This window comes from Colias philodice, chromosome 7 (genome assembly GCF_061535455.1).
Source record: "Colias philodice isolate Cphi_HAF_F1 chromosome 7, ilColPhil1 Martin Lab GWU primary, whole genome shotgun sequence".
NCBI lineage: Eukaryota > Metazoa > Arthropoda > Insecta > Lepidoptera > Pieridae > Colias > Colias philodice.
The window spans coordinates 6,245,352-6,270,548 of NC_143092.1; the positions used below are offsets into that span (position 1 = coordinate 6,245,352).

General features: G+C 31.4%; 1 protein-coding gene across 1 annotated transcript in view; it reads left to right on the forward strand.

Annotated features, from left to right (window-relative positions):
* The first annotated feature begins 7,350 nt into the window (after window positions 1–7,350).
* LOC149487109 (uncharacterized) overlaps window positions 7,351–25,197 on the forward strand; it is a 46,995-nt gene continuing 29,148 nt past the window's right edge. The window contains exon 1 of the mRNA XM_089697358.1: window positions 7,351–7,477. Coding sequence (XP_089553484.1) covers window positions 7,351–7,477 — 127 coding nt within the window. The remainder of the gene's footprint in view (window positions 7,478–25,197) is intronic.

Genomic DNA, 25,197 nt, shown 5'->3' on the forward strand with positions numbered 1-25,197 from the left:
ATTATAAAAAAAAACACCACCATGTTATAAAGTGTTACAATATTCATCTAACATTCGCAACATCAACTTGTTTATCACAAAAATTGCAAGCGCATTACGTAACATTCAGAAATCCAATTTGCCCCAAATGTATAACAATGAAGCATTTTAAGATTGTCAAACATCAGCATTCGCGGTACGGCTGATGTATTTACGACGAAGCCAGACAACCACCCGTGTAATTTAATCGCCATTATGACACCGTAATTAATGAGTATTCCAGTTGACCTACATTGAACGCAATTTAATGTTAATGTTATAATATTCAGCGTAACTGACGACGCAACGTAAATTACGCGCACTTTGTCATTACTACCGAAATGAGATACAAATTGTGAGGTTTTCTCGTCGGCGATGTGGACTGCAACCGATATTGAAGTATAGACGACGATTATAGAAGTATAGATATATTACATTTTTTACCATTAAAATATTGACTTTTTTTATTGCAACTCTACTAACTTGATGGTATGTGATAGTCGCTGGCTATGACAATCAAATCATTAGGAGATATTATTATTATATTAAAGAATAAATTTAATATTAAAATTATTTCTCTTTGTATGAAAGCCTTAGGTCGTATAAAGATGGTAGTATAAAGAAAAAGGCTTTCCTTATTGCTAGGAGTGAAGTTACAACCGCTATTTTTGAGCAAGCATTAAAAGTCATGACTACCTGAGGAGCTACAAAAAGCTTTCATGTTTATATGGAACACACATTAACTTTATCGATTTATCATAAAAACTTTATGGAAACTACATTTTCGTATAAACATGATATTCAGGGTGTTGTGTTTATATCATGTTTTAATATCTTTAACATCACTATCGATGAAAATTTTATCGCTGGATGAAAATAGGTTCAGGGGAAATCCGTCGATAAGTGTATGGGGGATGTTCCAGAATTGCTTGGCAATGTTTCGATGGCAATTCTTGATAGGTGGGGCGTTGTCGGGACATTAACAACCGGCTTGTGGAAAGGTATCTATTTGTGCAGGAAGCTGTATAGCAGTTGAGACATAAACGCTTCTGCCGATTATTCAACTGTCGCTGCGTTATCTTGCATGATATAAAACTATTCCATTGTTTACAAATTAAATGGTTTTACATTTTATTTGTGATGTATGTAGGAAAAATCGTATTTACACCTAAAATAGATTTTTAATATAAAATAATATGTAAGATCAATATTTTTCTATATAAATAAGTAATTATTAATAACAATACATGAAATTTATCGTAATTAAGGCAATTTTTTACATTTCGACTTCTAGTGAAAGCAGGGATAAATTAACATTAACATGTTTTATATTAGCTGGATCGAAATTATTTTACACATATTTAAGACGTAATTATTACAAATTCGCAAAAAAAATAATTTATTTATTAATTTTCGCTGTCTGCAAATAAAAATAACGGAATAACGTTATCTTTACCTCAGTCTAAATGTAGAAAACTAATGGAGCTATTCATTTGTTTTACCTGTAAATTTTTACTTTCTAGTTTGGTAAATTGTAGAGGTTACTACAATTTATGTAATTTAACTTATATCAATTGTAGAAGTATTTTTTACATTAAATTTTAAACATTCGTAAAGTAATATTGAAAGTCTGTTTTAGAATAAATTTTCATAAAATGATCCAAGTTGAATAATGTTCAGCTTTAGTATCACGAGGTAATTCAAACAACAAGTATTTTTATTATCAAACAAAGGCATAATTTTCCGAACAAATACAGCTTTTACCCGAAACTTTCTCATGACCGCTGCGAAATTCCACCAGGTGTGGTCGCTACATCATTGTGGTGTTTAAACTGTCTAAAGTATGGGAGATACGCGATTTTTTATACTTTGTAACATGTTTTTTAATTATATTGTTAAATTTTTCTTATACTTGTTGTCTTTTTTGTATTTTTTGGATGTCTATTTCGGTTTTAAATTGTATGAGTCCAACTAATTTAAATCACGATTTTAAAACTTTGTTCCAGTAATTGGACAGGAACTAGATTATTTCAAGAGCTTCATATTGCAATATGTACAACTATTTCGTTTACCTATTCGATATTTCGTTATGCTTTTATTCGATATTTGGACTTTATCGTTTTATAAAGTGATTTTTGAATTGCACTCCCAGTAGGTATATTTATTCTAGCAAGTATTAATTTCAGTAATATTTGTAGAAATTCGTCTCTTATCTTGTGTAGATGCCATAACATATAACACATAAAATCTTAAAATATATTTGTATTTACGTTTGTAATAACTTTTTATAGGAATACTAGCGTTCCGCCCCGGCTTCGCCCGTGGTACATATGAAAAATAGATGTTGGCCGATTCTCAGACTTACCCGATATGCACAGAAAATTTCATGAGAATCGGTCCACCCGTTTCGGAGGAGTATGCAGACTAACATTGTGACACGAGAATTTTATATATAAGATAAGATTATCATATTGATACTTCCAGAGTCCCGGTCACCGTCATGACTTGGCCCGCTCCCTTGCGGTCCACAGTGGTCCATTGTTTGGACGCATCGCCCGTGGCTGTCATCAACCGTTAAATGTGCCCGTCGAAATAAGAGCGCTATTGCTCTGTTAATTACTTGGGCCTATCCTTGGGTACCGTTATTTTAACAGGCCTGTGAGGTTATGTTTTTATTAACCTACTGAAAATGTGATACTGACGGTATGAAATTGTTCTTCTGTGTCTTCTTTATAAACAAAATATGTATAGCAATTCGAGAAGTGAATATAGAAAATATAAGAAACTTCAGCGAACAAAATATCACGCAAGAAATAACAAAATATACCTAAATGGTAAATATACCATCAGCAATTCTTGTAAATACTTATAAGCTTTTTCGCGCCGTACTAACTTTGGAAAATAAAATGTTGCTCGTAGAAAATATAAGTTATATCCGAAAAAGTTTTAACGATCCTTCTTTTAACAGTGGACTTTTTTGTGGCAGTGTCATCACTTTTATTCCTTGTAATTGACAATTGTTGTAATGTGATACCTACGTGATACCTGTGTGCATTTTTTTTGTAAAAATATAATAGGAGGTCACACATTCACATATTGTAGAACAAATTTATAGAACAATTAAAAGGAAAAACTTGGAAATCAATTAGTCACTCAAATAATTATTCATTTAAATAATCTCCTATGAATATGCACAATTCCTATTATTGCGTAGAAAGGAACGAATGTGTGCCTTTTAAAATTCTGAAGGAAAACTGTGCTTAACGTCGGACAAAGCCTAACGATTCTGCGATTGGCGACTCTATTTTGGCTTCTACCGAAAATTGAGTCTAAGAAATTCCATTTAACTCTCATTCCTTTAACAAAATGTAAACAGAAACGTAGCAAGGCGTCGAGCAGGCAATCTTCCCTCCACAGATAATAATTGAAATTTCGTTCAACGCGTCTCTATCTCTCCCCTTATTTATGTTGTTATGGGAATATTGTAATTAATTTTACGTTTATTACCATTATACTCTTGTTCGTATCGCGATATATGACTCTGGAACACTCCAATTTTCTTATCTTTACTGGCAAAGCTTTGAAATGAATTTGCAAATTTAAGGCTTTTTCAGTAGGTACACGAGTATTTCGTGCATGTTCAAGTATGTGATTTATGTAGTCGAATATCTAAATAATACTTAAGTTTTTTATTGTTTAAACAAGTAAAATATAAGTTATCTAAAAATATAGCAATTTATTGTCATATCTAAAACATTAGGCTGACGATTAAAAAATAATATCCTTTCGTTAGTACCTATAAAACTATAAGGTCTATGTAAAGCAAAATAATTTTCTCTATATCATGGTAAAATAATACAGCGGTTACTTAAATGGTATCTAACCTTAATTCTCATAGACGGGTAGAGAGGAAGTTTGTAATCTCCGGGCGGTGAAAGAAAATTGAAATAAAAATAAAAAGTGTTTCAGGTTGATCTCGACTTTAACCAGATTAAAGTTAAGCCACTCAGAGTTAACTAGGCTAAGCTCGCTGTGCATAAATGGAGCCATTTTTACCATTTCTACGATCTAGACAAAGCCTATTAAATATTATAGAGAAAAAGAAACGTAAAATTTGAAAGTAAAATACACTTACCCACGTGATTGTGGGAGGTATTTTCTATCTTTATTATATTAAAATGGGGTATTTTTGACACTGAAAATAGAAAAAAAACATATCATACTTACTGACATTTTTAAGCAATTAAGCTGGTTAATATTATTTAACTGATTACATTACAAAGATTTTTGAGAAAAATATAATGACGAAATTCTAAACAAAATTCTTGCAATTACCTTGTTTGATAGTATCATAATCACGAGGTAAGATACATAACTAGCCAGATCTGCTTCGTGTTTTTCAAACGAAACGAGCAAATCCAAAATAGTAGGAGTCTGTTGAATAGCGGGAAGGATCTAAGGATACTTAAAAATCGGGATGCATGTTTGCACTTCTGGCAAGTTTGCAAAATTTTCCGTGTTTTGGCATATGCGGACCTCGTTAGCGAACCACTTATGGCAGCCCAATTATGACTAACTTCGACTATGTCAGATTTTGTGAAGGACCATCAATTAAATCGGAACGCGAATTTATCGTTCAATAGAACATATTACTGACGGAAAAGCAACTTTCCCGATCTGTTCGTAAATATTTGGGGGTCTAAAGTTTTCATACGGAGCGTATGGCGCGCAATTATGGTATTTTTTCCTTTTTCGCAATATGATTTCGGTAAAAGTGGATGGTAAAGTTAGGCTTTACTCTAGGCTTGCTGTTCACATAATTTTTTATACCAATTATTATTTATCAATGTACCTCGTCTATGAAAAATATGTCTCCTGTGCCATTTTTTACTGACTAGTAAACAGTAAAAGACGACAAATACTTGACCTTAGAGAGTCTTGAATTCTCGACAAAGACTTTTCAACTGTGAGAATTAAAATAATGGCAAAAAAAATAAAGCTTCGGTTAAGGATGAATTCCATTTAATATTAGAGATATTACGGAATGGCGCATTAATTAGTGGAAATTGAAAAATTATTGTATTAAGCAAACTGATTAAATAATAAATTATCTTCTTTTATGAGTTATAAATACACTTGAAAAGTTTGATTTAGAGATGTATTTCTACCTCAGCGATGTAGAAATACATCATAGAATATATAGATATAGATAGTAGAATGTCTTGTTTGTGATATAATTCTGTTAACGAGGGTTTGTTTTCATAAATAATATATGTTAATTAGGTTGTGAGAACATCTAGACTAAGCTGATAACTGTTCCAGGAAAGACTGAGTTATAATTGTAACAACGACGTGACGTCATTTACAACTTTTCACTTGAATTTCGCCTCTATTATCTGTCTCTACATAAATCTTAGTTTCTTACTAGTCTTGTCTTACAATTTATTTATTCTTCTACTTTTAATCGACAGTAATATTATGTTAAACAAGCTTTCCACTAACTTTTCGGATAAAGCCTATCTTACATCCTTTCTCAGGTCTCAAGCTATCTTTGTAAAAAATTTCATCCAAATCGGTTCAATAGTTGAGGCGTGAAGAAGAGACAGACAGAGTTACTTTCGCAATTATAACTTTATCCAGGATTTTAGTTTGACTAGGAAACTGTCACCTCTTCAGAGTACCTACTTGAGATTGAGGTTTAATTTAATTTCTATATTTTTAAATATGAAACATTAATATTTATTTATAAATATATCCTTCTACTATTGAAAACGTATCAGAACAGCCCCCCTAGTCAAGTGGCTTTCTGTTAGCGTAGCGTTCAATAGAATAGACTACGAATGTATGAGATTGACGTAGGCTGTAGATAAACGTATCTACAGGTTACGTCAATCTCATACATTCGTAGTCTATTCTATTGAACGCTACGCTAACAGAAATCACTTGACTAGGGGGGCTCATCAGATGCTATGGCAGTGAGTTATAGTTAGTTATACTATTTAAACATAGAATACAATGACTATCGCTGTTATTATTAATCCCAAAGTATGTAATTAAATAATTAATAATATTGTTTATCAAACTTCAGTACAGTACAGTTCAGTACAGTGGATAAAAAAATACGTAATTCATAGTCTATTTATAAACTTCGAACATATGAAAATGATGTGGAGGATAAAATCTTAAGAAACACATTTTGGGTATGTTATAGAGGAATAAAAAAGGTTTTCTGCTAAATATAACATTAGATATTATATAGAATTAACGAGGTTTCTGCCTTTCCTCGTCTGTGGTTACTTCGCTTTCTTATAGCTTCGGGGAACTGTTATGTTATAAAAATATTTGCTTACCGCTTCTGATGTATACAAAAAACTAATACATCGTTGATCGTAACTTTTTAGAAATATTATTATATATTGTAATTTCCTTCATACAATGATGTACTAATTTTCAGTGTTCATAAAATATGTGTTCTTTAATTAATACCTTTTTGGTAAATTTCATAATGATGAGAACATTAAATTAAAAAAAAAAACGTTTAATATTATTTATTAAGTAGTATTATGTCAATACGTGATAGACCTATAGGTAGACACTACAAACACAGTCACAGATATAAGCCAGTTAAATATTTTCGAATATAGAGCTAAAAGAGAATGCCTTCTACCATTTCTTCAACACGGTGAGAAATACGAAGTTATTACGTTAAATATATAGTGTAAATTCAAAATCTATCTGAGCTGTGGTAAGGCATATATAGGTAATTGCATTGGACAGAAATCGTTTGAATTGTAATAAGAATTATAATTTATTGGTTTTCTGTGATAAAATTATTTTCATTGGTTATTGGTTGGCATATTCACTAGATGGTGATATAATTTCTTGTAATTACTTATTTGACTTATTTGATAGAGCCTTCCAGGATATAAATCATTTTTCAAAAAAATCTCTTCCAAAAGCGATTACGCATTTTTATTCCAACTCGATGCAGATTATAATATCTATTCTTAAAGCCCATTCGTTAGGCAGTTAATACGACATTTACTTGCCACGCCTCACCCACTAGAGCGGACAAAGTTTTAGTTAAAAGTAATCTCGCTTGGATGCAGAATACGGGATTTGTTTCGCAACTAAACTAAAATCATATTAGAGTTGGGCTGAGTTTACTTTGGCGAGTATCCAGCTATTAGCTGAGAATAGAACTAAAAATTGGCTAGGCTTTTGCAGGTTTTACAGCATTATAATACGGTAATTAACATAGATAATGACATTATAGACTTTATACAAAAGCGGTTAATGTCTGTAAAGCAATTTGTTCATAATGTGTTCAACATGGGAACACAAATTTTGGAAAATTCAAGCTTTGTTGTAGTAGCCCATCAGCTGAAGACGTGTCGCCAAGCGTCCGTATTCCGACTCGATGAAGCTGATGTAGCCTTTGTGAAGACGGGTCGAACCAGTACATAACTACCGAAATAATCTGTGAAATCTGAACTTTTTAAACTAAAAACCAAAAACCAATATGACAATATAGAATGAGACATTTGGAAGAAAATAAGACTAGAAAGTGATGCATCATGTAGAAATAATGCAAGTTAGTAAAATAAAGTTTCTTACGTTATTGCTCCTCTTTTCTATGTTAATATTACAATAAAGTTTTTACGGCTGCGTCAATAAACCTTCTGTTGTAAAATTATACCAAAGATTATGGTCAATGTCGAAACTTTGATAGCCTCGATATAATTTGAATAAAATAACAATTGCCTAAACGTACGCAAACCAGTCAAAATAACAATTATTATTTTTGTGTAAGCATAATATCAAAATATTTTATGTTCGGTAAGTTTTGAGACCATGATATAATAACATAGAGGAATGATGTTATGATAACATCTTACAACAAGAAATAATAACCTTGTAAAAATAATATATGTAATATTTAATTTTATGTACTTATCCAGCTCGTCTGATGCTTTTGTTTTATTTAGAATATTATTTTTGTTTGTGTGTGCGTATTTATATTTAAATAAAATCAGATACGTAAGTAATGAAATAATGTAGAGAATGTTTTAAAATTGAATAATGTATGTAACAAACAAATAATAAGTAATTGCATTTACATATTTATATACAATATAATATCGCTTATAGCCCGCACAATGCAATAAAACAACAATTCGTCTAAAACTCTTAACAAAATTACATTTTTCATTCATACAGCTATTGAATAAATGTGAAACGATTTTTATGCTGACTGTACTAAAGCAAATAGGAATGGCAGAAAACAGGCGAGGGTTTAACACGCTATTCGTTGCTCTTTTTGCCGCTGCTTAATTTGATTGCCGTCGTTGCGTCCCACGCAAATAATCTGCATATATTTGCAATCGGTACTTATTTCTAGCATTAAAGTAAAAATATTCTTGTCATTGGAATGGAATTGTTTAAATGAGAGTGATATTAGGTGGGTATTTTATATTTTAGTATCCATGGCGTGCAGTAAGGCTTAGGTGGCAATGAACTTACTAATATAATTGACTTCGTACACATATTTTCAACGGAATTAAATGCGAGTTGATGTGAAAAAAATAGATCATTGAACACAGCTACTAAATACATTAAAAATGTAACGATGAAATTACATTTACCTGAATTTTGCGAGTGGCAACAAGTGAAGTGTAGTTGAAATATGATTATTGTATTCGGACCTAAACTTTGTACTTGGCTAACCCTATTTGCTTCTAGTGAGGTTTTATTATTGGTAGTTTATTGATGAAAGATTTTCACTAAAACTTATTTGATATTTTGTGTTATGCTGTAAATTAAAAATAGAAGAGAATGTATCCTGAATCCTCCCTGAATATTTTACGACACTGCGTGAGATTAAAAGTTTCAGAAAGTCTAACTTTAAATACAAGAAACAATTTACTAAACAATAATTATTATAGCAATTCTCTATTTTATAAGAGATGAATATTTTAAGTTTCATTATTTTGAACCCACCCACTTTAGGTACATATCTAAAATAATGATTGCCTGAAAGTTTCCATAATGAGTCTGTTGTATTAAACCTTTTTGGTGTAACATTTATTCAGGAGAAAGAAATTTGTCATTATAAAAAAGTAAAATAGACATCAGTAGACGAGCGAAGGGTTAAAACTTTTTTGTTTTTCCCCCACGTAACGAGCATCCTGTTTTGTGGTTAATTTGAATGCGTGTTTTTGTTACTGCGAATTTGCTGGGATTTTTGTTATTTTTATTTTTTGTCATATTTTCACGATTAAATGGATTTCGGCTTACATTATTTGAATTTCAAATCTGGAAGTTGAATAGCTCTTATATAATTCTTTCGTCTATGTCAAGTTTTTTCATAAGCAACAGGATGAATAGATAAGAAGTGCTGTGACATAAAATTATCCTTCCTTTCCTAAGCTTATGGTTTTCTTTTTTAAGCTTTTTCTATTACTTTAATTTTGTTAAAAGTCTATAAACGTTTAATGAATGCGATTTTATAGCTGGTGATTATGATAATAACGTGCTACGTTAAGCCTACGTTTCTAATACGTTAAATCGTGAAAATTATTGATATACTAGCGGTCCGCCCCGGCTTCGCCCGTGGTACATATGAAAAATAGATGTTGGCCGATTCTCAGACTTACCCGATATGCACAGAAAATTTCATGAGAATCGGTCCACCCGTTTCGGAGGAGTAGGTATGCAGACTAACATTGTGACACGAGAATTTTATATATAAGACTAGCGGTCCGCCCCGGCTTCGCCCGTGGTACATATGAAAAATAGATGTTGGCCGATTCTCAGACTTACCCGATATGCACAGAAAATTTCATGAGAATCGGTCCACCCGTTTCGGAGGAGTATGCAGACTAACATTGTGACACGAGAATTTTATATATAAGAAGTATCTATTTTTATATACTGTATCCACTTTTTAATTAACTCTAGATGGTATCGATAATTTCATAGCTCCAAAATAGTTATTATAGGCCGAGTGTTATAATAATCAATTTCCAAATAATGGAATCAATTATGTGGTTTCGGCTTTTCGACTAAGCTTGTTATAATGAGGGTCCGTAATTTAAAATATTTTATCGAGGGAATATATTTATATAAGACTTATTCGATCCAATTAATTTCAGTAATAGGGGTTAGCTTGATTTAAAATAATTTTATAGGCGATGAAAAATAATTGATTTTGTGAAAATAATATGTAAAATATTGAGAAAAGAACGTTTTAAATAAATCTAGTATTAAATTAAGCAACTTGCACTCATAATTTTTTTTGAACTGTTGACTCAATTTGTCCAGAAACGAGGCTCTATAGTAAGATGTGCAACTGTATAACTTCAACTTTTTCATATTTGCAGCATAGTTGAAAGAAATTGCCCTGAAATGATGACGCTACATTTTTTTAATATGCGTGTAATACCTATTAGTCGTGTTGTTTCTAGAAATTATTTGAGTATAACAGGGACAGCATAGTACCTAAGTTTCAAATACAATTTAGATATCTACGAGAATATTCTAAATCTGTATTATAATCTATAAATAAGCCGATATGACGTAGCTAAACACCCACGAGGTTCGTAACATCATTCAGGATTTGATTATACCTATACCTAGGTAGGTACCTAGGTACGTATTTCAGCGAAATCTATTAACATACCTGAGATCTACAAACCCGAAGCTATAACCCTTCATATTGTTCTAATCCTTAAGCTTCAATTAAAATCGAATGTAGACTTTAAAATAGTAGAAATTAATCCTTTGTACCATTATACGAAAAGCTAAAAACATCGACACAATATGTTTAAACGTAGCGCTTATCATCAAATATCATACCCTACTACGGGTATACCAATTTATTCGTAAATTCAATTTGAGCTACAAGCAAAAATTCATACGTTGTAATATTAAGTAATTTCCTTGCACGAGTTCCGACTTCCGAGTGATTCTACTTACGTCATCAGAATGCGTCCCCCAAATACAATCTTCCTCTGATAAGGTCAAAATATCAGTCGTTCGCTCTAAATGCAAATAATACCGCACCCAGGAGAGGTGTTATAGCCACGGTTTTGAGGTAAAAGGACGAAAACAGCGCTAAATGGCAAGAAAGCGCTTTTTATGCTGACGAAATTGGGTAGTTAAAGATAAAGAATGGATAGACCGCGTCCCAGATAGGCAGCAATATAGTTTAGGTGACGTCAAATTGAATGTGAATATGCCTTTATAATATTCTAATAATGCTATTTACTTTGTTTTGGAGTATCGTATTATTTATAACACTATTTTTGTGACGTTAAAGAATAATATTATAGCTTAAATGACACAATCTTTTAGCAGCTTGATTTGCGTTGTATTTTGTCTGCATTGAATGAAAGCAAACTAACTTACAGTTCAGCTAAAGCAGTGGAACTTAGAAGCATAGAATTTTACATAAAGGTTCAAAATGTCTTGGACGTGATGTGAATTGAAAATACTAAGACAGCATTTTTGTAAATTCACTCTCCACTGGTTAAAACGAGAAAAGAAAGCTTAAATGAAATTGCAAGTTAACAAATAACATTAAAACCGCTATTTGAGTCTCTAAAGTGTACAAATTTGTTACATGTACATCCAAATGTATTTACAAAAAAAAAGTTAATAGACAATATACTGACAAAAATGTTATAATATTCAGTTTTTTCAATCAATATGCAATTTTCCTCGTGATTATGAATGCTGGAGGTGAATATTTCCGGCACTGGAAGTCAAAGCCTTGGGGAAATGGAGCATCCGATTTTCTGCTTCAGATATAGAATACTGAATTGATTTCTCCGTATTTCTCTTGGTACATAGTTTTTTTTACATTTTTAATATACTTTAAGTACTATTCGATACATAAAACTCAGTATGATACGCATAAATGTTACTTTAAATACTTATATGTTTTTCAATTTAAAGACTTAAATAATTTGGTACCTATATTTCTATTATAAATATTATGATCAATAATCAATACAATATCTTTCAGTATTCTATAGAACATTTCTACAGCTCCGAAGAGATCTTTCCATCTATTCCTCTTCAATAAAGACTGAATATACCAAATAAAGATATCAACAAAGCGTTTATTTTAAATCGAATTGATGGTAAATAGATTGCACAGTCTAGATTATATTAATTCTACAGCTGTGAACGTCAAATCACAGTTGAAAGTGGAGCGTCATCTCCCCTGAGGTACTATTAGATGGTCGCTTGGGATATTGGACAGTGATCGCGTTAAATAAACTAATATTGGACCGCTATTGCCTCCAAATGAAATTAGTATTTGAATGAAATTAAGCGTCACGTTTGAAGCGATCGGTTTGTACCGCAAAATTGTTAATACATGGTTTGTTTTTATTCACCTACTTCAAATGAGCTCAATTAAATATGTGCAAAATAAAATAAAACTATTGTACTATAACAGAGTAAATAAAAAGCTACTTTATACGATTTAAAATTTATATAACTTAATGTGCAAAAACGGTTATGTTTTATATAACTAGACCACTAAATTTTTAAGGAAAAAGAAAAGTACATATACCTATCAATCAATCACGCTCAAAAAATAATCATTTTGGTTTATGTTTCTTCCGTTGACATTATTATGATTCCATACATACAATAGTCATTTGCTAGTTTGTATCCCAAGGTCTACTGAACATTACCAGAGGGGTTTTCACCAATACAGTTGCGACAATTTTCCCGTACAGTCCCGAACAGTAAACCAAACTGAATTTATATTGTCTTTGTGAGCTATGAAAATGTCTAGTCATCGGTGCCCTGTGTATCATTAAGCCTAACGATTCTGGAACACGTGACGATAAATAACAATTTGTGACCGTCGGTTACTTGCGTGACAGATTTATTCTTAGTATACACGACCATATTTGACTCACACCTCATAAAGACGTCGTTGCTTTGAATTAATTTCGACTTGGTCGCGATTAATTTCGTCTATCGTTATTGCTTAATAAAACTGATGGTTATGGGAACGTATGTTATTATTATTAGCTTATTTTTTAGAGCGAACGCTGTCTATTTTTGGTCGTGGTTTGATGTTTGGAGCCTGTGGAATTTGGTCATCAGTAATATATAGAATTTTAAAATTAATTGCCTTTGAAAATAACTTAAGGTATGAAATACATTTTGTATCATGAGAAATAAGATACTTACAGCATTATTTTTAAATCTTCATTATTAATTATAAAAATACATTTTTAATAGTGAATAGTTTCAGAGAAAGGGTTTATTTATTCAAAGTGACTAAATACGGGTTGATTTCAAACACTTGGCATACCAGATGTTTACATTCGTCGAGCTGGTTTTAGTTGTTCCTGAACTAAACTTGATGAAACTTTTAATGGTCTGGATCGAACTATTTTTCAATTAATTAGAGCATGCTCGCACCTGCAAGGCTTCAATATAAGAAAATGCATATTATAAGTTTGATATAACGCTTTTTACGATGGATTAGGTGTACTCGCTCACTGGAGTATGTGTACTCTTATTCTCATTTTACGATCGCACGTGGCTTATGATAAATTTGCAATAAAGAATGCATGTTGCTACTTTTATTGAATATATAATACGTGGTGACACCATGTAAGTATGATGAAAAGCATTGAGAAAGGTAGTAAAGAGAATTGCGATACTCGATAAATTAAATAATTTTAACTTGACTATAGAATAGTGTAGGTAGTAAAACTGATGTATAATGCTGAGGTGAAAAGCATAATGGAATAATAGTGAAAATCATTATCGTTTCGAATTTGGCATTGAAAGCAAAGCGTTCGTTTACCGGTATTAAACAAAAGGGGGAAACACATATGATAAACATGGATGATGTAGTTCAGTAAAATCAGCTATTCCATTAAATCAACCATTAATCTTATTTGTGCTGTAATATTGCTATCAAATATAAAACAATTTATATGATAGCAGAATCAAATTAAACGAAGACTTTGTTGACTTCTGCATTAGGTATATCATTTTTGTTGTTAAGAAAATTAGAATCAATTTTTCTCTCCATTTCTATTACCCCGCATTTTTTTTAAGTTATAGTCGATAATAGGAGCCGTCTTTATGATTTTTGTTAATACTAATTGGTAGGAAACTCAGTTCTCGAGTAGACTACGTGTCGATATACCTAAACAACATTCTAAAGATATAAGCAAAAGAGAGTAAAAAATAAGACGTCTTAAATAAGACGAAACTTTTCTAATCTTGATTTAATTCATTTAGAGGTAGATATGTGAATAAGAAAATGAATCTCCAGATTCTGAGGAAATTAACTTGAGGGAGGATTAAAATTTTTCATCAAACCAAGCTATTAGGTTCATAATTAAATTCTGCAATGTAGCTAGGCTTCAATATTGCGATTTTACTGTATGCGTTGATTAAATTTGATCTTGGGATGTATATTTATCGTAAGTAGAGGTAAATTTACCATTAAGTTTAATGAACTACAAAACAAGAACATCTCTTAAATCTCAATTATTGCGTGTATATTATATTATTCATTCTATAATAAAAAACATTCAAGGATATCTTTAATTTAGGTAATGGGAATTCATTGATGTTGACGTAATGCAAAACACTTAAATACACTCAAAAGTTGGACGCTATTGTTTCAACGGGATTAAGGATTCGAAAACAATTATAAATAGGAATAGGAAAGTTTAATAATAGCAGGTCAGAACTCACCGAAATTTTCATTAAAACACGACTCGGTAACTTTGAAAAGCAAAAAGCTTTGTTGGAAACGAGCACAGGAATCCGTCGCAGGAAAAGACCCTTCAAAACAAGCATTGTTAAATCTTTTTGAACTCCCCAACTTTGTGTCATTATGTACGATTAAAGGACAGAACTTTAATGAAGTGGAAAAGTTGACCGCGCTAAGATCACCATTACAGGGGACATTTAAAACCTGAGGCGAGTTGCGGTTATGCAAGGTATTTGATGTACGAGAATTTGTAACATTTTTTATTAGTCTCAATGGGCACCAACTCTTTTTAAATCATCTTATCCACGCTTCATATTATTATCCTCTATCTTGGCTTGAAGTAAATAAAATTTTGTACTCTAATTTTTCAAGTTTATAACGTAAACACAGAGTAGTTTTAATTAAATTAAAAATACTACCTAGTTCAGGTGAAAATTACTGTTACTACTGAAAGTGAAAGTGCAGTTTATGAATTAAACTCATTCTGTGTAATTAATTGCTTTTGTATTCCCTAATATTCTTTAATAACAATCGAATCTGTTCAATCTATCTCAGTATATTATGTATAATATTATCTTACGCCAATATAACCCTCTAAATAAACTTGGCCACATCATACGTCCCTCCAAAGTTATTACTTATTAGGTACACAATTCAAACTTGACTCCTCTTAATGAAGAGGTTTTTAGTGACCCAGAGACCCTTGTCACTAAAGTTAACACACATTAAGCCTATTATAAAATGCACTTGTGACCTGCTTCCACTAATGCCTGGATTATATTACGTAAATTACTACGCTAGACTATTACGACAAACAAACTAAATTACAATTTAATTAGTGTATTATTGCATTGTTCTGATTGAATGTACGTTTTTCTAATTTTCGTGTAGTGTAAGGATTGTTATTGTAATTAAGTACGAGAATTATAAAAAAAAATTGCTATACAAGATAATATAATGAATTTATAGTAGAACAAAACTAATATTTAATCTGTAAGTAAAATCTCCAAATATTAATTAATCATAAATATCAAAAACATAGCCAATTATTTTAACTAAACATTAGTTTGTTACAGTATACAAGGCATCTTATAAATTTAATGCAGTCTTAAGTCTCCATTTTCTTAGAAAACTTATTACAAGACAACATTAAATGGCTTGAAGCTGAATCTTAACTTTGATGTCTTTTTTAATAAGATTTTAGAAGAATTTAGTATAACAAGGCAATGTTAAACAACGAAGATTTAACTTATAAAACTTATAATAAAGGTTAAGAAACTTTTTTCGCAGAATTATACAAGGTATATAGTTTGTTTGTCTATTTACATGTCATTAGGTGGTTTGGTATTCTGCACTAACCATGGTCAAAATATATCATGATAGAAAACTATAATAATATCCTAATTATGAATAATTTTCTCTCCTTCTGATATTTAAAATTGAGATGCATTCAATAGCATAAAATCCCACATGAATCTTTATTCGTAATCGTAAAATGCTCCCATGAAAAGCTGAAAGCTGAAACTCCTGAGCGCACTTTTGTGCGATAATATTTATGAGAAAACCGATAAATGCATGCAATTTGTCATCAAGACGGCCACGAATTTATGTAGTAAGGCACCCTTTGCAATGAATTAGTTTCTACGGTTCCGCATACCCTCTGCTACTAGATTTAGTGCGGTCAGTACGGGATAAAATATTTACTAATAAATTTTTAGCGAGAAAGGGCTCGCTTAAGTGCTTTTGTGCCTTTTTAAATACCTCGAAAGTATTCTGTATTTCAGCATAAACATATTTTGTCTAACATTAAAACACTAATTTAATTTTGAACGCATTTTTTACACTTAAACAACGTTAATAGTGGTAAAGTAGTGTGAGCGAGTCTTAAAAATGTTCTATAAAATTTGCAATTTAAAACTTTTTATCAGTATCTCGTAAAGTTTTAAAAAGCATATTTGTTTTGTACTTTATATTTAAAATGGCGTAACAAAGAAAACTTTTCTAGAAGTCATACCAAAGGTACATTATTTGTAATAAGCATTTGTATTTTATGAAGAGAATTTAGTTCGTGGAACAAAGAGAAATTGTAACTGGAAATATAAGAGAGAACCGGCGGTATGTAAAATATTTCAATTCGAAACTTTTTAGAATTTAAAATCTTAAATTCTTGTGAAGGTTTCAATTTGTAACTGACTGAGGCAGTGTAAGTTGTGAAGCTAAGAGCAGCGGAACCACCCTCTAGTTTCATACAAATTGATATTTACGGTAATAGCCGGAGTTTTTCAGCGAGAACGCAAACTTTGAGGATAACAGGCGCAGTTGGATACGATACGGAATCCAAATGGGCAAAAACGTTGCTGAAGAAAGGAAAGCGGATTTACAGTTCGCGCCAATTATTTACGATCATTTTTATGTTATAACAGCTAGCGCTGCGGGTTTTTTGTTCAGCGGTAAAATACATTTACAGATTTGTTTCTACACGGTTAAGTAGGAAAGAGAATATTCTGATGCTTTATTATTTCAAAAGATTTGTTTCGTTCTTCGAGTAAATAGAGCAGCAACTTTTTATATTATTATAATGATACTATGTACATAAAATTATTATGAATTTTTATTAACAATTACTTATACGCATAATAAAAATGACAAATATCACTATCAAATTAGTTAAATTACTGAGAGGCGTAATTGGAAAAAAATAGGAACTCTGAAGAAAAATCTTAATCAAAACATCAACACGTTTCAATTGCGTGAAGCGATCGAACCAGAATTCCATTTCTTCCAATCCTAATTCCTCATTACTATGAAAAGCGTCATAGACAATAATCCCATTGTGATTATACACAAAGCATAAATAATCCAATCGGTGTACAGTCAGTCCAATAAATTATGCGGTGGACCACACCGTCCGGCGTCCGGACGCCTGTCGAATCCAACGGGAACCAATTAGTCCCATTCGAGAATATTTATTTGCGGTTTTGGCCAAACAGGAGCGGCCGACGCTTTACCGGAGACTTCGTGACTTGACTTCTTTATCTCTGTGTTTGGAATTTGGTGGAAAAAAGAGTTTCGTTATCTTGAATGAGACTGTTTGAAAATTACAATTTTCCTAGCATTTGCCTATTGACTTACAGTATGTGAGGGGTATTTTATTGATACAGATATCGTCACAGTGTGACTATTAAGCCCGATGATCGATGGTCAAATGCGTTTTTTTTATAATTATTATTAATTGATGAATACAAACTTCACTTTCAATTGTTTATCTTTAGACACGAGAAAACTATATAACAACTTTAATTTTCTCATGCTAAACATAAACGATTGATCTATCTATGAATCTATCTACTTAGAAATATGAAACAGATAACAAAAATGAGACATCCAACTCATGCTCAAATAAAACGACTATAACTATGCATTTTTGTTAATACAGGCAACTTAAAAACGTCCTGAATTCATTTAAGCCTTATTCAAATTATTTTATTGATCACGATCTGCGCCTTCACAATTGACACAGAAATGTAAATTATTTCATGGAAATAATACCATTGCTAACTGTACCAAGTTTGTTCGATAGAAAACGACATTAAATGAAGGAAGCACGCACACGAGTCACGCGATCAAATTGTTGATTCAACATAATAATACTTTGATTGATCGCTTTTAGCACTTAGCTTACCTGTGCGAATGCAAAATTGCGAAAATTCATTGGCTTAGAGCTGAAATAGATGTAGGAAATAGGTAAATTGCAGTGCTGGGTTTAATGACATTATGCAATGAATTCTGGTACTTTTTTACGTAAGGTTCTGAGAAATGCAAGATGAATATAAACCACATTAAATAAGTACTTCTATTTTATGGTAATTAATGTAGGGTATGGTAATGGAGTCAAAAAATCAAATAAATAAATAAAAAAGGTCTCTTTAAGAAACTATAAGAAAAACTATTTTTTCGTCTAAGAACTGAATGTGAGAATTTGTTAATCGTCAAGATTCTGAGAATCCGTTCATGATAATATACGCTCGAATTATATAAATTCCTTCAGTGAATTGTATTTTCCATACGCTTAAAAGGTTCCATATTATTATTTCCAAGAAAAAGTTCTAGGCTGTCAGGTGATGGGAGTAATGTAGCATTGAATAGGATTACTTAACTCCAAGTTGCTTAGGATTTACCTGAATTTACGAATCTTATTATACTGTACTACATTTTGCATACGGGACGTCTAGAGAGCAAAAGTGAAAACGATTACACATCTTTAAATAAGGTTCATTCTTCATAAGGTGTCTAAAATAACGTTAGTATGTGTAATATGGTACCTCATTATTTGTACTCTGTGCAGTTCTGTCAAAATGACATTTCACCCATATCCACTCACAACGTTTTTAAATGTTTTTATGTTCATATTTTTATGTCTGTTTTGTTTAAAGTAAAACGTAGTGTTATTTTGGCGTATACTTATATACGAATATAAAATAATATACTTAAATTAATAATTGTAGTGAGCAAATTCATTTTATGCTCTTGTTTGTCTTTGAAGACATTGTACCAAAAACGTAACTCGTACTTTTATTGTTATTGTAGGTTATCAAATACACCATTATTTAAAACGGGGCTGTAAAGGAGCGAAAATACCTACTGTAGACATCTCTACACTCTATGTTACCCTAATTTAACTTTAGCTATTGAAGGCTCATTCTCAGTTAACGAAGTTATTGTGAGGTATTGACGTTGTTTTAGCATCAACATAAACTGTTATATTATGTCAAAATATTTAAGTTTATTTAATGTATCAATTTAATAGCCTCAGAGACTTTTAATCAATCCTAAAATATGATGGAAGCAAATCAAACTCGTCAACATTTAATTGTACGTACATTTTTTTTTTCTCTAAATTGTTATAACCCATTTGTCATCATATAAGACTGTGTTTTCTTTATAAAATTGTACTTGTATAATATTATAAACATAAAGTTTAACAAACAGTATTACTTTAATATTGCGCAAAAAATGTTACATGAATGCACTCTCATCCTTTGTGCATGAACCGAAGTTGCACCTTAACTGCTATAAGATTAAGTTTTAACATGTGAATTTATTCGCATGAAAAGTTTTTAATACCGTAGTTTCTATACACGGGAACTTGGAACAGGATCCCAACTTAACTAACAGAGTCTACACAAAACTTTAACTACTTCGAATTGAAAATCCTTAGCTGCTATTTCTACTTTAAGATAATAAAGTCATGTAAGTTTTTGTTTAATAATAATGAACGTGGGAAAGAAATGCAATATAAATTTTCGTTGTTTTCCACGTGTTTTTTTTTTTAATCTGTGTGTATTTTTACTATCTATTTAATATATTATAACAACTAGTGGAAGGTGGTGAACAATATGAGTCTAAATTTCATAAAATTTTCGTTCTTAAAAAACTTTATACATTTTTAATCGGCTCAGTCCGCAGTTTATAAATGATAGGAGCAAATAAATCCATGTACGGTGTTATACAGTTTAAAATTTAGAAATGATATTATAAAAATATACCAACTGTTTGGTTAAATGCTTCAGTCTCTTTTTTCTATACTACTCTCCCTATTCTTTTACTTCTAACCTTGACTATTTTCTAGCTAATCCCTATAATCCCTTTTATGTAGCACAGCTCATCCACAACTAAGTGCTGCCGATTTTTATCCGATGTGTGTCTCTTAAGATCATGTGAAGTGTCTATTCTTGCTTTTCCATGATACAAAAAAGTATACGAATGTAAGAGATAGCCAATATTTTTTAAAATTCAACACACCGACTTCGTAATAATTTGTAGTGACCCCAATATTATTCACAAAAGTACAATAGGCTCTACTTCCTTTGTCCGTAAATAGGCTAAGATTTAAAATGTTCGCAAACAAAAATTCGCTCGAACAATTTTTTATTTTCGTGAAATCCTTTATCTACAACAACGCGATAAATTAATGAGGCAACACCGTACAGAAGTACGTCACAGCGAGAGTTATAGCGTATTCTGCTCGTATTTTCGCGTAAATTGTTAATTAAACCACGCCAATATGCCACTCACAATAAATGCGAAGCTAAATTAGGTTACGCGTTTAACTTACCGTGTAGTTTATGTTAAATCAATTGTCCGGCTTATAATGGGATTACTGCACACTTTTTCTGGGTAAGAGATGTCTGGATAATTTTCGCGTGCAATGGTTTTCAATCTATAGGGTTAATAACATTAATAACGATGAAACTCGTTATAAAATTAATGAAATTATTGTCAATATTATATGAAAACAAAAAGGTGTGTTTCATCCGATCTTATATTGAAATAATTGAATTTAAATTTTAATATTCAAAATCTCTTGATATTAATTTATCTCTAAGATTTGTGAAACGTGTTTCGTATTCGTCAATATTTCATGTACATTTAAAATAAATAGAGAACGTGCATACCATAACCATAAAATAGACACTTTAGAATAAAAGCACAATCTTACAAATAAATTCAGCAGCATCAATACAAAAACATAAATTTTCAAAGCAATAAGCATTGAGTTAAAATATGCATCAAGCACACATAGTTTGCAAACACAATTGCGAAATAAAAGTGGGCAGAACGGGAGCAATGAATTTGTAGGTAAAAGCTAGGTCTCATAAAAAGTAATGGATGTTTTAACTGAGTCAGGTACAAGGGATAAAGGGAATATAAAGAAGGTCATGAGCAAAATGCGCGTGTAATAACAAGTGTTCTGAGATAACGATACTCGAGTTGTGCTTCTAAATAAGGTGGTTTATACGACACGCAATATATTTAGGTATTTATGTTAAGTAGGTTCACTAATGTGTAAAACCCACCCAATTAAAATTCACACACTTCTGTTTACGTTCTTATTTATAATATATCGAATTGCTGATTAATATAATTATTTCAAGCAAGTAAATACTATATTCTGATTTGTTTAAGTGAGTCTACAATGAATGAGTTTGAAAAAAAAAAGAAAATTAAAATTGAAATTGAATAATAAAGCGATTGCGTTTGATCCACAAGTGTCTTCGTATGAGCTCAGCCTTCTCATTCAATATATATTCGACTTCTGATTCCAGCAATGTGTTTCTATCTCCGTCTACATATAAAAGCAATTCAAAACAACGATCTACATTTCTCATCGCGTTATCTTATCCTATGCTCAGTTAGACCTTCATATTTTGTGACGCCATGAACGACTTTAGTTCGAGAACCGATCGGCCATAGCCCTGATAACAATTACGAGTTAACTTTGTGCTTGTAATGTACGATTTTAGTTTTAACGACAGGTATAAGTAGTGCTCTGTATCTAGGTCGCTTTTAATGCTTTTAAACATAATCGCGCTATAAATCTCCTTAATAACTTAATTTTATGTTCACTCGACAACTTTAATCACAGCGGTGCTGAAAGTTAATTTTATTTGTGGGATTATAGCCCCTATTTCTATACGACAAAATTTAAAATCGTGGATTAATGCCACGAAAAATGAAATACGTAAGTTTCGTAATGGAGCAATCAAAAATTCCCAATAGGACACGAAATATACTCGGAACAAGATTGTTTTAATTCGAGCGCTTATATAAAATTTATTGAAAGTGTCTGAGGTACGATAAAGAAAAAAGCGGGCAAGAAAAGTGGAATTCAGATTGAGAAATGAAATGAATACGAGGCTTCAGGCGTTTCGTCGCCAATGAATAATTTATTTTAGAAGCGCGTTTTCACGAAATTACTTGCCATCTTATTGGAAAAAAGTATGCTGTTTAACGAAATCTAGCTGTGTTATTTAAATATTGAAGGAGGGACGTACTAAAGTGTGCATATTTTATGAAAAAAATATTATTTATTTATGTATATGTATGTATTTATTTTATGTATTAATACACTATGAGATGTTTAATGTTTAATGTTTAATATACCGAGTTTTGCTATTGTACCACGCCTGTTCTTGGTAAAATTGAAGTACATAATATTTTTTTCCGTTAAAATTGTTTCCTTTTCAAAACTTGTTTTCCCGGAAATTGTTTAAGAATTTTAATATAAAGTATTCCAATTAAAGTATGAATTTCCTTAGTTTAATAATAGTTACTCAGGAAGAAAATCAACCATAACATGAAAATGAACTTCCTTGTCTGCCGAACTTTGCGTGAACGTAGAAGTTAAGGATCCTTTTTAAAAGTTTATCAATAAAGTGTAAAGCTCTTACCCGTGTTAAGGATTTTATATCTTTATAGAGCCTTTTCTTAATAAGATGTATAAAATAAGGAGATCAATGTTTCTTCACAGATTTAATATTTATCCGCTTCCGCTAACCGTATCCTATAAATAAATTTCTAGAATTACATGCAAATTCTTTGTATTTTAATTTTCTAGACTGACTAAATAAATTACGTTATATAATTATTAATATATCAAGTGGATTAATAAACAAGGATGAATAAATTGGACTCACTATTTATTAATACGCATTTTTTGTTACAACACCCGAACTACTTTCATTAAAATATTTGAGACGAGTACAAAATAGTTTTTATCGGGATGTATAACAATTACAGGGACGTAAAGTAATAAAAGTTTGTAAGAGCGCGGACGTGACAAAGGTACTGAGACCTTACGTGTGACGAATGGACAAAATTGCTGGAGATCCATGGAGCTGAAAGTAGATTGAAGAAATGTTGTGTCACTTTCGGAAATGGAGACGCTCGCTCGTTTAGTGCTACACTTTGTTATCTCGCCGAATACTCGGAAGCAATTTTGTAGTGTGACTTCTATTTGGACCTTTCATAATATTCTGCAATTTGATAGTGATGGACGTTTTAGTTGGTATCTTCTTTGTATGGGAATGAACGTTAAATTAAAGTTTGAAAAATGGTGATTTGTTACTTTCTTCTCTTCTTGTGTCTTTGTACATGTTTGTGCTGGTTTCTAATTTTTTGCATTCATATCATGTGGCACACGAAAGAGAATTTTATTATTTAATTAAATATAACTGCATTGCTTTTCTACTACCCATAAATATAAAAATGTTTTATCAGATTTGATTTAATCGTGCATCTCGGCATACGTGATTCAAAACGCTATCGATTTTCGAGCACGCCTCATAACGACGAATTACCATGTAGCAGCGAAATTGCGTCAGTTATATTGCAAGTGATTGCCACGTAGCGCAAATATTAGCTGTGACATCATGACGAAACCGCAGCCAATGGGATTGTATGGCGACGCTGGATCAAGTATTACGTTTACACTAAACTTCGGCCGGCTTAATAAGCTTTTGCTGTAATTGCTATTTTGATGACTGGTTGAGATTTGAATAAATTGTGCGTGTAGAATTGTATAAGTCAGTTGAATTTTGGATTAAATGAATTATTATTCAATTAATTGTTATGTCTTATCTTATTATAACGTGTGTAGCGAAAAAAATATCACAATTTTAATTAATTATTGAATAAAATTTAATAGAAACATGAAACGTGTCGATCTTTCATGACAGACAACCTGGCAAGGAGTCAATGGATGCAGGTGGCCGTCCGTGCTGGAAATCTTTCTGCAGCAGCGGAAGTCCTTCGGTTGAAAATATGACAAATATGCATTCCCATGAACTCAGAAAAGTTATGAGATAGTATTCTTGCAAACTTACATTCATTTATTTATAAACACTAGGAGCTTGACAATATTCAAACTATTTGACTAAAATTAAAAATAATACATTGAGGTAGGTGTTCCGTTCATATATTAAAAAAAGGCTTAATTTAAAGAAACCAAGCTGCTTTCTTGAATCAAGAATATACATTTCAGTATATTATAATAAGTTCCACACGTAGTAATTCGTAAATGAAACGTACCTAATAGGATGTTTATTTATCGTTAAGATCAGTCACAATAGACAGTTAGCTCTTGATAATTTCCAATCGAACAAAACAGAACCGCTGACGTTACAAGGGGCTGGAGTACCAACTACCCAATTTGTTATTTTGAACCGTTCATTCGGAAAAACAATTATTCTTCGAGTCGTGAATTGAAGGGACAAAATTAAAGCTTGGTTAGGGTTCTTGCTGATTCTGCGTTTAGACGTGAAATGAAATCGTTTCAATAATTTTTCTTCATTCAGTTTTTCACTCGCTTTGTTCAAATAATTTTGCTAATGTATCATTGGTATTTTACTTCACCACTCACTTTGGTTTTGGAATATATTATAAGTTTTGGTGAATTTCGCTTTTAATAAGTATTTTATTTAATATCCAAACTGTTGATATCAAAATATGTTGTTGAAATCATATCATAAAATTGCAAATTTAAAAATGTTTCTCTCCGTTATTCGAATTATTGTTTAAAATATTTTAAAGGTGTTAAGATTTAGTTCAAAACTCTTCTGACCTTCCATTCAAGC